We start from the raw sequence: 14,059 nt of genomic DNA, 5'->3' as shown, positions 1-14,059 counted from the left end.
TTATATTTTTTGTATCGTAAGCATTAACTGGTAGGAGCTAGGGACGTTCTTAACGAATCGGATAATGTAATGCTCGCGTAATTCATTTCGGGATTTTGCCAGCAGCTTACCGTTTTTATTTGATCATTCTAAATTCGTGAGTAAATATTGAACCGGTTGTTAGCTTTTTAATCTTCAAAGGGGTGTGAATGGCAATAAATTTCAGTAGGTAAAGAGAGGAAGTACATAAAATCGTAGGTACAAATTCCAGCAATTCAAAAGGACCGTAAAAGGTAATGACGTTTGGGCATTTCTTTATGTGGACTTCCGGCCGGTCGCACTTTCAATAGCCATTCACATCTTGACGTTTGATTTGTGGCATTAATAGTTTGGGTGAAATTCGCCTTTTTAGTTGGGTCGAGGTGGTTAAGACAGAGGCGTCAGTCGAGATTAAAAAACGCGAGGCAGGGTGTTTGCGGATTTTGTTCGGACTCGGTGATATTTCATTGTTGACAAATTGTTAGCTTTGTAGAACATGAAATACATCCGTCTAAATAGTGGTGTTTATAACGGTTACGCCTGAATTATCGGTCAAATACGAGACTCGTAATAGGATTAATCTCGGTGGAATGACACTGTTGGTTCGGGTCGAGGGGAAGTTACCCTGTCGAGGACTCGCCGTACCTTCTCCCTTTTCAATGACTCGGTGGCACACTTAAAATGAGCATTGCAAACGGCTATTTAGTGCAGTGGACCGTAAAGCAGGTGTCCTGAAGTCACTTATGTGTGTGCCTGGCTGACAAATAGTGCCCTAATTGATTCCCGCTGAAGCTTATTTGCCACCGTTCATTATTTTTTAAATTGATTGTCGTCACACCGCGCGGTCCATTGGGAGCTAGTCATGCGTCTTACGTTTATTTCCGGATCCTACCGACTGCGCCAATTTTATAATTTGTTTTTAAAAATTTCGTTCCGTAGCAAAGGTGGTGTCGCTGTCGTCTCCAGCTGTGAGCCGGAGGGGACAACTCACCCCATGCCCCGTGAGAAATCAATTTACATTTTATTGTTATTATATTTACTGCAAACATGGCTTTTTATGTAAGTTTGTATGTGTTCATATTTCAAAATTCCTTTCTAACAGGATTACCCGACAGTAAAATTTTTATATCTCGTTGGATTTTTTGTAATACGATTCCGCGCCGGGGAAGCCACCCCGCGCGACACTTTCCTCACCAATTGATCAAATTATTGTTTGATGATGTGTGCAGTTGCGTGCAGTAGAACTTTCTTGCAATTACAGATGAACATTTCATTTGAATATAAATTGTATTCAAACGCTGCTTTCAGAGTTTGGAATTGTATTGTGTGTAAATTGTGACTATTAATAACAGCCAGCGGAGTATCAATATGTCCAATCGAGTAAGTACACATCTACATAATTCATGTATTTAAATATTGGACTGGTCTGCTTATTACCTTATCATCCAGTCATCGCTCGTGCAATGCGACTTTTACTCGGTCCCTACGACCACATCTGCCGACTGTCAACTCACTCAAAGCTCGCCGATTTATTCGAATCCTTCATTTGACTTGCAGCATTTTGACTTCGCTACATGTCAACTCCGACATACGTTTTTTGTTGAGCGTGCATCTCATAAAACCAATTCTGCACTCGGGTATTTTACGACGCAATCTTAACCCCAACCAGGGCATCGACACCCTCGTCTCCTCGCAAAACCTGTTCGCTTTTCGTCCACTATCCCAAAATTCCGAAACACACAACGCTAAATTCAACTTTCATACCAACAGCGTACGGACATCACGCCGGAAAATCGCCAAAAATATAGACAACTTTAGATTTTCGTTGCTGTTCAAACTCAACGGTTGCGTCAACAGCATACACTTGAAAATCGTTAGAAATTATTCTTATTATTATAATGTTAATCACCCTCACTGATAAACCAAGTGCTATATTATTATAGTTAAAAGTCAATATACTTATTATGCTGTAATTTTTGACGATTTTTTAACGCTTTTTTCAAAAACATTGAGCATTTTCAAAAATTTGACTTTAAAACCGAATATTTTGAAAATATTGCCCCACAACGATAAACACTATATTTTTAGAATCAGCACGTCGAGATCTATATCCCAGAATTTTTTGTGGATTTTTAGACAACTTTTTTAAAAGTGAAAATTTTCAAACACTCTTTTTTTGGATGAAAACTGGATTTTATATTGGTAACTACTGGAAGCTAAACAAAAAAGGTAAAGTTAGTCCCACCCACCTCCACTTTTGAATTTCATTGGTTTATTTTGTTTATTGTGAGATGAATATTGAATTTTATTTTGTCAACTGTTCAAATCTACGATTAAGAAAAACCTCAAAGTCGCCCCGCCCACCCACCCGGTTTTCTTCTCGATCACTCATTTTATTGGTCGAAAAGTGGATTTTATATTGATAAATAGTAAAATCTAAACGAAAAAGGTAAAACTAATCCAACCCCCACTTCCACTTTTGAATTTCATTGGCTTACTTCATTGAACAAAAACTAGATTTTATATTGATAAATACCTGTGAAATGAAGATGGAATTTTATTTTGTCAAGTGTTCGAATCTGTGATTGAAAAAAATTTCAAAGTGGCCCCGCCCACCCACCCGGTTTTCTTCTCGATCACTCATTTTATTAGTCGAAAAGTGGATTTTATATTGATAAATAGTAAAATCTAAACGAAAAAAGTAAAACTAATCCCACCCACTTCCACTTTTGAATTTCATTAGCTTGCTTCATTGAAAAAAAACTAGATTTTATATTGATAAATACCTGTTAAATGAAGATGGAATTTTATTTTGTCAAGTGTTCGAATCTGTAATTGAAAAAAACTTCAAAGTGGCTCCGCGCACCCACCCGGTTTTCTTCTCGATCACTCATTTTATTAGTCGAAAAGTGGATTTTATATTGATAAATAGTAAAATCTAAACGAAAAAAGTAAAACTAATCCCACCCACTTCCACTTTTGAATTTCATTAGCTTGCTTCATTGAAAAAAAAACTAGATTTTATATAGATAAATACCTGTGAAATGAAGATGGAATTTTATTTTGTCAAGTGTTCGAATCTGTGATTGAAAAAAACTTCAAACTAGCCCCGCCCACCTACCCGGTTTTCTTCTCGATCACTCATTTTATTAGTCGAAAAGTGGATTTTATATTGATAAATAGTAAAATCTAAACGAAAAAAGTAAAACTAATCCCACCCACTTCCACTTTTGAATTTCATTAGCTTGCTTCATTGAAAAAAAACTAGATTTTATATTGATAAATACCTGTGAAATGAAGATGGAATTTTATTTTGTCAAGTGTTCGAATCTGTAATTGAAAAAAACTTCAAAGTGGCTCCGCGCACCCACCCGGTTTTCTTCTCGATCACTCATTTTATTAGTCGAAAAGTGGATTTTATATTGATAAATAGTAAAATCTAAACGAAAAAAGTAAAACTAATCCCACCCACTTCCACTTTTGAATTTCATTAGCTTGCTTCATTGAAAAAAAAACTAGATTTTATATAGATAAATACCTGTGAAATGAAGATGGAATTTTATTTTGTCAAGTGTTCGAATCTGTGATTGAAAAAAACTTCAAACTAGCCCCGCCCACCTACCCGGTTTTCTTCTCGATCACTCATTTTATTAGTCGAAAAGTGGATTTTATATTGATAAATAGTAAAATCTAAACGAAAAAAGTAAAACTAATCCAACCCACTTCCACTTTTGAATTTCATTGGCTTACTTCATTGAACAAAAACTAGATTTTATATTGATAAATACCTGTGAAATGAAGATGGAATTTTATTTTGTCAAGTGTTCGAATCTGTGATTGAAAAAAACTTCAAAGTGGCTCCGCCCACCCACCCGGTTTTCTTCTCGATCACTCATTTTATTGGTCGAAAAGTGGATTTTATATTGAAAAATAGTAAAATCTAAACGAAAAATGTACAACAAGTCCCACCCACTTCCACTTTTGAATTTCATTAGCTTACTTCATTGAACAAAAACTAGATTTTATATTGATAAATACCTGTGAAATGAAGATGGAATTTTATTTTGTCAAGTGTTCGAATCTGCGATTGAAAAAAACTTCAAAGTGGCCCCGCCCACCCACCCGGTTTTCATCTCATTCACTCATTTTATTGGACGAATAGTCGATTTTATATTACTAAATAGTGAAATCCAAACAAAAAAGGTAGAACTAATCCCACGCACCTCCACTTTTGAATTTCATTGGTTTATTTTATTTTCTGTGAGATGAAGATTGAATTTTATTTGTAAAATGTTCGAAAAACTTCAAAGTGCCCCCGCCCACATTTCGAAAATGTTGCTCCGTGACTATTAACACGCTATATTTTTGGAATCAGCATGTCGAGATCTACGTTCCTGAATTTTTTCACAATTTTTAGATAACTTTTTTAAAAGTCAATTTTTTTCAATGGTCCCCCCGCTTCTTCAAATTTCGGTCAATTTTTGACATATTCGAAACCTAACTAAATACATTTTCTTGTAGATTTCGAGCTCTAGAACCAGTTTTGACATCGTATCTTTGATAACTCCCAACAGTTTTTCCAGAATCGTCCCTTGAAATATCCAAATTTTTAGAAATTTTCAAAAATTCGCATTTCGTACCGATTCTTTCGAAAATGTTGCTCCGTGACCATCAACACGTCATATTTTTGGAATTAGCATGTCGAGATCTACATCTCTGAATTTTTTGAGAATTTTTAAACAACTTTTTAAACAGTGAAAATTTTCATTCCTCAGATTTCGAGCCATTGTTCACCATTTTCGAAACTTAACTAAATATGTACATTTTCTGGTAGATTTCGAGCTCTAGAACCCACTTCTGATATCGTATCTTTGATAATTCCAACAGTTTTTCCAGAATCGGCCACTGAAATATCGGACGAAATTAAGAACGAATTATTAAAATATTTTAATATAAAACCGAACATTTCGAAAATATTGGGCGGTGAACATGAACACGCTAAATTTTTGGAATCAGCACCTCTACATTCCTGAATTTTTTGAGAATTTCTAGACAATTTTTTACATTTTTGAAACATAACTAAACACATTTTCGTATAGTTTTCGAGCTCTAGAAGTCATTTCCGGTCTTGTTTCTTCGTTAGCACACGGTTTTTCCAGAATCCCCCATTGAAATATCGCGATTTTTGGAATTTAAAAAAAATATATTTTAGAACCGAATATTTCCAAAATGTTGCTCGGTGAATATAAACACCCGATATCTACGTCCCTGAATTTTTTTAGAATTTTTAGATAACTTTTTTAAAAGTGAAATTTTTCCGATGGTCCACCCTTCTTCAAATTTCGGCCCATTTTTGAAACTTAACTAAATACATATTTTTGTAGATTTCAGGCCGCAGATGTCACTTCCGGCCTCATTTCTTCTATAACTCTAAGCGTTTTTCCAGAATCGGCCATTGAAATAGATATCGTAATTTTTAAAAATTCCAAAAAATTCGTATTTCGCTCCGAATATTTCGAAAGTATTTCTCTGTCACCCTAAACACGCCATATTTTTGGAATCACCACGCCAAGATCTATAACCCTGAATTTTTTGAGAATTTTTAGACGACTTTTTCAAACATGAAATTTTCAACCCTTATGCAAATTTCCAGGCATTTTTGACTACATATTTTCGAAATTTAACTAAATACATTTCGTGTAGATTTCGGGCCACAGGAGTTACTCCCGGCCTTGTTCTTCGAACACTCTAAGCGTTTTTCTAGAATCGGCCATTGAAATACATATCGTAATTTTTAAAAATTCCAAAAAATTCGTATTTCGTTCCGAAAATTTCGAAAATATTTCTCTGTCACCCTAAACGCGCCACATTTTTGGAATCACCACTCCAAGATCTATAACCCTGAATTTTTTGAGAATTTTTAGACGACTTTTTCAAACATGAAATTTTCAACCCTTATGCAAATTTCCAGGCATTTTTGACCATTTGCGAAATTTAACTAGATACTTTTCGTGTAGATTTCGGGCCACAGGAGTTATTCCCGGCCTCGTTCTTCTATAACTCTAAGCGTTTTTCTAGAATCGGCCATTGAAATACATATCGTAATTTTTAAAAATTCCAAAAAATTCGTATTTCGCTCCGAATATTTCGAAAGTATTTCTCTGTCACCCTAAACGCGTCATATTTTTGGAATCACCACGCCAAGATCTATAACCCTGAATTTTTTGAGAATTTTTAGACGACTTTTTCAAAAATGAAAATTTCAACCCTTATGCAAATTTCCAGGCATTTTTGACTATTTTCGAAATTTAACTAAATACATTTCGTGTGGGTTTCAGGCCACAGGAGTTACTCCCGGCCTTGTTCTTCGATAACTCTAAGCGTTTTTCTAGAATCGGCCATTGTAATATGGTAATTTTTAAAAATTCCAAAAAATTCGTATTTCGCTCCGAATTATTCGAAAATATTTCTCTGTCACCCTAAACGCGCCATTTTTTGGAATCACCGCTCCAAGATCTATAACCCTGAATTTTTTGAGAATTTTTAGACGACTTTTTCAAAAATGAAATTTTCAACCCTTATGCAAATTTCCAGGCATTTTTGACTACATATTTTCGAAATTTAACTAAATACATTTCGTGTACATTTCGGGCCACAGGAGTTACCCCCGGCTTTGTTCTTCGATAACTCTAAGCGTTTTTCTAGAATCGGCCATTGCAATATCGTCATTTTTAAAAATTCCAAAAAATTCGTATTTCGCTCCGAATATTTCGAAAATATTTCTCTGTCACCCTAAACGCGTCATATTTTTGGAATCACCACTCCAAGATCTATAACGCTGAATTTTTTGAGAATTTTTAGACGACTTTTTCAAAAATGAAATTTTCAACCCTTATGCAAATTTCCAGGCATTTTTGACTATTTTCGAAATTTAACTAAATACATTTCGTGTAGATTTCGGGCCACAGGAGTTACTCCCGGCTTTGTTCTTCGATAACTCTAAGCGTTTTTCTAGAATCGGCCATTGAAATATCGTGATTTTTAAAAATTCCAAAATTTTCGTATTTCACTCCGAATATTCGGAAAATATTGCTCCGTGACCCTAAACACGCTATATTTTTGGCATCAGCACGTCAAGATCTGTAACCTGGAATTTATTGAATAGTTTTAGATGACTTTGTTCAAAAATGAAATTTTCAGCCCCTATGCAAATTTCGACACATTTTTGACTATTTTCGAAATTGAACTAAATACATTTTCGTGTACATTTCGGGCCACAGGAGTCACTCCCGTCATTGTTCTTCGATAACTCTAAGCGTTTTTCCAGAAATTCTTTTTTAAGTGATTTTTAAAAATTCCAAAATTTTCGTATTTCATTCCGAATATTCGGAAAATATTGCTCCGTGACCCTAAACACGCTATATTTTTGGCATCAGCACGTCAAGATCTGTAACCTCGAATTTATTGAAAAGTTTTAGACGACTTTTTCAAAAGTTACATTTTTTCAGTGTTCCAAAATTGATCAATGCAATTTACAAAAAATATTATTGTCCGGTCAGGAATATAGGATTGGCATAAAGTCAGAGTAACATAAATAAAAAATGATTGATTGATAGTATTCTAATCCAGAAGAATTTTGACAAGTAATACGTTTATAAAAAGTGTATATACTTATGGTTTTTATGCCATGTGCCAAAGTGATCTAGAAGTAAGTATCTAGAACGTAATGAAGTCGATATTGTCGAGTAGAAAATGTTGAAAAAGGTATATAACTATGTCACGAGTTAGAATAAGCAGTCCAGCTGCTACCCTTTTTGTTCTTGGTGTCGAAGAAGAGTGCTAATGTTTCGAAAGCACCGTAATTTATTTCCTTCCATATCTGCGACCGGTGTTCACGTGTAGCAACAAGCGGCAGCGTGTATCCCGCATTCTGTAGACCGAAAAGCTGCAGACAACTTATTTATGTCTGAATTGTTTTCAAAATGCCGACATTTTCCCACTACTGTTTGTAGAACGGGCTTATCGCCGTAGGAAATTAAAAAAGTCAAACGATTTCACGGAATCTTCGTTCGAGTCACGAGTGCGGTGGTTGATAAGTGGTCGGAACGGCAGGGATGGCGAAGACACCGTCCCGGCGTGGATTTCCTGCTTTACATACAAGAGGAAGCTCTTGGATCGGATCGGCATGCGGCTTGCCCGCTTTAATTGATTTATGGTCGGGAATTGTGTGATTTGTCGATGGTCGAGATGCAGTATATATGTTGCCGCGGAGGCTTTGTCGCGTTCTTGGCCAATTACGTTTTTTCGTGGCTGAGGCACTTCGGGTGCGTCTGCGGCTAGGGTCGTTCGGGTGAAACGACATACGTGCTTTTTAATATCTGTGTGTTGTGTGCAGCGAGCTGCGTTCGCGCGCCGTCAAACTGCATGCTGATGTGTTCCTTTGTTGCAGTAGGACCGTTGTTTGGGGGTGGATTCAGCGGGAGCAGCGCTTACACGTTCTCGGTGCCGGGTCTGCCTCCCGCCGCCCACGCTCTAGCGAAGACCAGCTTCCTCTTCGACCACGGTAATTATGCCCTTATTACTCTCATTGTCGTCAATCACGCGGATCCTCCCCTGACACGCTTTTATGTTTTTATTTTCGCGTAGACAAGATAAGAGTAAATGTCCATCTGTTCAACGTAACCCTCTGGAATCGCGATCTGACAAGAGTCGGAACGAGCTCACCGTCTCTTCTTTTTATGGTCAAAAATCTCCTCTTAGATCTCTGATGAAATTAAATGCCGAGTTTTAATGTTCATCGGGTGGAAAAAGTTCATATCGTCTCCCTGCCGTGTGGCGCTCGCTCTGTCGTCCGCCCAAAGAAGGGAATTTAATTAAGTAAAATTACACTGCTTGTACTTTAATTATGTTAGTATCAGACTTTTTACGGTGGCTGTCCCCTTGCCGTTTACACCATCGGCTCGAGAGCGGATCGGCTCGGCTCAGCGATCAAAAGGTGGCGTTCAAAAGGAGGCATCTGTGACTCTCGCTACGGGTGACACTTCGCCACCCCAGGACTCACCCTCACCTCGCCACTTTTAAAATATTGCCGACAACAATCGGAAAAACGCGGATAAAGATAACGCGGAAGGGTGAGGACGATCTAATGGAATACCTGTCCGCTGGATTAACGCGCCGTCTCGCCACCTAGCGCTACTTGCCGCGTAAAATATGGTAATTGCCCGGGCATTGCCGCGTTAACATGCCTATTACCTTCCAAGCTCCGCGCTATGTCTTCACCACTTCCGGAAACTACCATCTTGGATAATTCCAGACTACGGCCAATAGCAGAGCGCACTGTTTTTCTTTTATTTCTACTCTTTTCAGCTCGCTCCACCTGAAACGCTAACGAACGAGACACGATTTGCTTCCAGACGCTAAATATATATTATCTACACTTTAAAGTATTGCTCTCGCACGGGCCACGCCAACTTTACCGTAACTTCTTTACATAACGACCGGCTTTTTTTCTTAATGGATCACCACATTCAACGCACTTTCGTCTTATGCATCACAACATTAATATTAATTTCACTACAGTGGCAATTTCACTATTTCTACACCCCCATACCTGAAAACTACGACGTCAAAAGGACGTCAGGGTTATCTGTAGGGTCTTAGAAGTTAAAAAACTGGTGCTCGAGTCCACACCAAAAAACAACACATAAAACTGGCACGCAGGGATTTAATATTAATTTCAGTGGAAACGAAATAGTCATCCGCTCTCGCAGTCGAATTACCAAAATGACGTCATCGTAGCAAAAAACTGGTGCCCGAACATACACCAAGTATTAGTTATTGTAATTACTATTTATACTCATATTTTTAAGTTTAACGTCACCACCGTCCGCGATCGTTCACACTTGTGCACTTAGCATAAATGCAATCTAGCCACCGCAGTTACAATGACGCCAGCACCTCAGTGACATCATCGTAGCAAAAAAACTTGGTGCCCGCGCGGACACTACGAAACAAATAGGCAACAATAACTAAGTAGTGTTCTAGTGTTTTCTGTGCACGGTATTCTCCTTATTATAAACCTTATTATTTTGAGGTTCCACGAACCGCCCGCTCGGCTTATCTGTTTCCCAAAATTCCGTCGTGCATCGTTGATGATCCTCCTGTTTAGCACCTATCCTTTATGGCCGAAGCCGAATTCCGGCGAGAAAGCCAGCTTCTAAGATATGGTAGCGACATATTGCCCAATCACATTAAATTTATAGCTAGTCAGCGGTAAGCCGTTCAGCGTGGCACCGCAAATACCTGGTTTTATTTTGAAATGTGGCCTTTCCTATTGTCGCGACTGAGACAATAAATACTTAGGTAATTGTGGGGACGGAGCTGCGATTTGTGACAATGGATAAAGTGGTGGAAATGCACGGAATGTGATCTCGCTAAATGCCGCCATAAAAACTAAACGCGTGTATGAGTGTCTCGGTCTCGGCCCGGCTCATCCTCCCTTTCTGACAACTCAACCGGAACCGGTCATTCTGATTTTCTTCTAATCGAATCAACGAATGCATTAGTGCAATGGGAGGGAGGACGGCTCAGTCGGATCTACTTAATGATTTTCTCGTAAGTCGAAGTCGGGCCGGTTTTTTGCAGTATTCCATACGAAGAGTCAATACGCGGCAGTTTTTTGTTCGCGGACGCATTACCAATACGGAAGTGTACTGTATAGAATATTGATTATCGCATATTCGTATGCAGCGTATAGATTATTCTGTATGTATACAGTGTGTATAAATACGACTATATTAGACGAATTGTGTCGTTTTGAGGTGAAAATGAGCAGGACGTGTATGTTTACGTTCGTTCGTAACGATACATTGAAAAGTAATTTTTTGTGGACGTGGGGTTGGACCCTTTCCCGGTAGTCGTGAGAGAGGCATCCATAAATAATTCCAACAAATAGATCGAGTTAATTTACATGTTTTAAATAATAACCCACAAAAAAGGTAATACATCTTAAAGGACGTTGTAATAAGGCGCTCAATACCCTATTATGTCATAATGGTCTCGAAAACTACCCTCCCGGCATCCCTATTATCCCGCTACATAAGATATGCAAAGAAGTGTTTGTTTATATCGTATCTTCTTAGCAGCATGTGTAACCATATGTCAGAGCCCTAGTGTTATCGGACCACTTTGCGGCAAATTGCCACGATCTACAGCAATCTACCCGAGAGAGAAGGCGATATGTAAACTCCCACTAGTCGGACAGAGAGCGCTCAAACATCGTCAACCGCGAACTAACCTGGAAATTGCTTTTCGCGAAATACGTTGTTGAAGCTTAGAGCAGTTCAAGGGTTACTTCGGTACCTATTCTTTAATATAATCTGGATGATAGTATGCTTGAGGGTAATAACGCCGCTGCCAGACAATTCCAAAAGAAATAAGATTTTCTTATTATGTCGCGAAGGAGATGCAGTGACCAGGAGGTGTTTAGCAGGGTTCAGCTTTTATCCCATTGTGATGTAATCGGGTTGACACAAATTAGTTCCGTCGAACGAGAAATGGCAAAAGTGACAAACGCTAACAAGTTATTACATGAAGTTGATATGAAATAGGGGATGCATGTAGGGGAAGTCATATATGCAGTTTGTGACAGTTGACTTGGACCCTGCAGTTGCATTCATGCTCGTGTCAGAGCATTGCACTTTTACAAATATGTCACTCGTGTATATAATTCTGACGAGTACCGTAATAGATGAATCACCCCTTTCGCTCCCGAGCGGAAAGTGCGGTTTAGAGAAGGGCTGCGATGCAGCAATTATAGAAATCAAATGTGTATCGATACATTTTTAGACCCGGATATCAATATTTTCATACCTATAAATATCCGTATACATACATGGTAGTATTTATACACAATGAACATTTAAACGTGACATTAATATGATAAAGATTATCTACGTATAAAATATGCAGAGATTATTTATACCGGATTAAATTGTGTGTGATTAAATGGCGAAATTTTTCGCAGTCTTATGGCGATTTCGAGTATCGATCCTTGCGGGTATAGCGATATGTTATTAGTAATCGATACGTATATATATCTGTCCGGATTTGGTGTGTCGTCTGCGGTGGTTGGTAAAATGGCGTGTGGAGAGCGGCGTGTCGGTTGTGCTTTCGAGCAATTTAGCGTAAAAGTTGAACGGGCGTCTTTGCAATCGGACGTCCCGACGGCGGCGTCGCTTTCACATTCGACCGTCTTCTGAAGCTCCGCCTTGCGCCGCCTTCACAGCTAGGCTAACAAGTATATCTAAGCTGGCGTAGCGAACATATTACATACATTGTAGCACCAAGTCCGATACTTCCAATCGAGATAACATTTTAAAATATCGCTGCATTCTTTCGACCCTCTTTGTACTTTTAAATTTAAACTATCTCGCTCTGTTCGAACTCTCTGAAAATCTAAATAGGGTTCACATAGGGATCTCTCCTTTGTTTCCCAGGGAATCTGATAAATTGCGACCAATAAATCCTGATATTTGCAATACAAACTTGAACATATGTTCGCCGAGACACAATAGCGCGAAATATCCAAGTGAAATTCTTAATTAAATTATTTCACACAAACCAGTTTGATTGCACAATAAACGGCGCAAATTAAAGCAATATAAATGACTAAATAGGATAAGAGGAGATACAATTGCACCTCCAGAAGCAATAAGAAAGAAGTCACAAAGTATAAAAATAAATGAAAACTTAGCTCATTCAGCTACTGATTAAATTAAACCGAGGGGACTGACTTCTTGTCACTTCGCCGTTTAAAAACGTGTAAAGGAGCTTTTACGCCGAGATTCATCTAATTGTGTCGCGACGCACATCCTCGACATATACGCGAATCGACAGGCTCAAAATCCAAAATTTCGAAACTACAGAGTCGCTTACTTTGAAATATTACAAAATTTATCTATTAAATGTATATCTGGATCGCGCAGCGTGCGCCTTTTTTCGAAACCAAGTGTGACGTTGATAATTTTGTCGTGGACGACGTATGTAAATCGGAAGGAAGTTTTGTGCAACTAATTTTGTGTGTGGTCTTTCGCCCGTGTACTAATAAAAACGTCTCCGTCGTAGCGAGCGTCATTTTTCGGTTAGTTTTGACACTAATTGCTCGGTTTGGTATATTTGCGGTGAACAGGAGAATGAAAAGTAGAGGGCGCCCCTGCGGCAATAATAATCCCGTTTAAATCATTGACATTTATTTAGGAAAGTAAGAAGGCGGTTATTGCTTTAGCAAGACAGACGTAACCACAACGGAAATATAACCTTCTAAACCACGCTGTCAGAAACACGACCTAATATTTGGGGACATAAATTTACAAAACATAACTGGAATGAGTGAAATGAAATGATACAGAAAGAGCAGGGATTGTTACGACCTATAAATATATTACTGTGATAACATTTGTAAAATGGACCTTTTATTTGGAAGAAGATATTGCGAGAGTTAGTATTTATCATCGGACAGGAATGCGATTTCCACCAAATTATTACACTATGTTATAGGGGTTATTCCGCATCAATGGGCTCGGATTTCATATGCCTAACCGCCATAATCAAAACTCGAATGCTTCATGCAATTTATAATTAATTAATTCCGCCATCTCAAGCACCGCTATAGCCATAAAAAACCGACGTTTTAATATATCGAAAATTGCATTAGGCATCGCTGATCCAGTTTTTTTTACACTCGAAACAAAGTAGTTTTCTTTAGGGACTTTTTAAAACTGGAATCTGGCTACAAATTAAAGATATTTTATGAAATACATTTTGTGACTTTTTATTTTTATGGATGCTAGCCATGGTAATAAAATTCAGTATTCATTTTACTGTCCCAAGGAAATCAAATGTGTAAACTCAACTTTTCACGACTATTTATTTTATAGTTAGCGATGGCATTCTTTTAATAATGGCGTTGTTAATACAAACATGGCGGCGTCACAGGAGGTATCAAATTTAATTCATTTTACGTTAGGTTTAATGAAGGTAA

General features: G+C 37.9%; 1 protein-coding gene across 2 annotated transcripts in view; it reads left to right on the top strand.

Annotated features, from left to right (window-relative positions):
• Nucleotides 1–14,059, top strand: part of LOC135141475 (E3 ubiquitin-protein ligase RNF220-like) — a 63,096-nt gene that overhangs the window by 14,884 nt on the left and 34,153 nt on the right. For both annotated transcript variants that reach the window (XM_064072607.1, XM_064072606.1), the window contains exon 4: nucleotides 8,468–8,581. In XM_064072607.1, the coding sequence (XP_063928677.1) occupies nucleotides 8,468–8,581 (114 nt within the window). The remainder of the gene's footprint in view (nucleotides 1–8,467; nucleotides 8,582–14,059) is intronic.

The sequence above is a fragment of the Zophobas morio genome, unplaced genomic scaffold (genome assembly GCF_036711695.1).
Source record: "Zophobas morio isolate AGI-343-1 ecotype UQ-CSIRO unplaced genomic scaffold, CSIRO_AGI_Zmor_V1 ptg000044l, whole genome shotgun sequence".
NCBI lineage: Eukaryota > Metazoa > Arthropoda > Insecta > Coleoptera > Tenebrionidae > Zophobas > Zophobas morio.
This window is presented reverse-complemented; position numbering and strand designations above follow the sequence as displayed.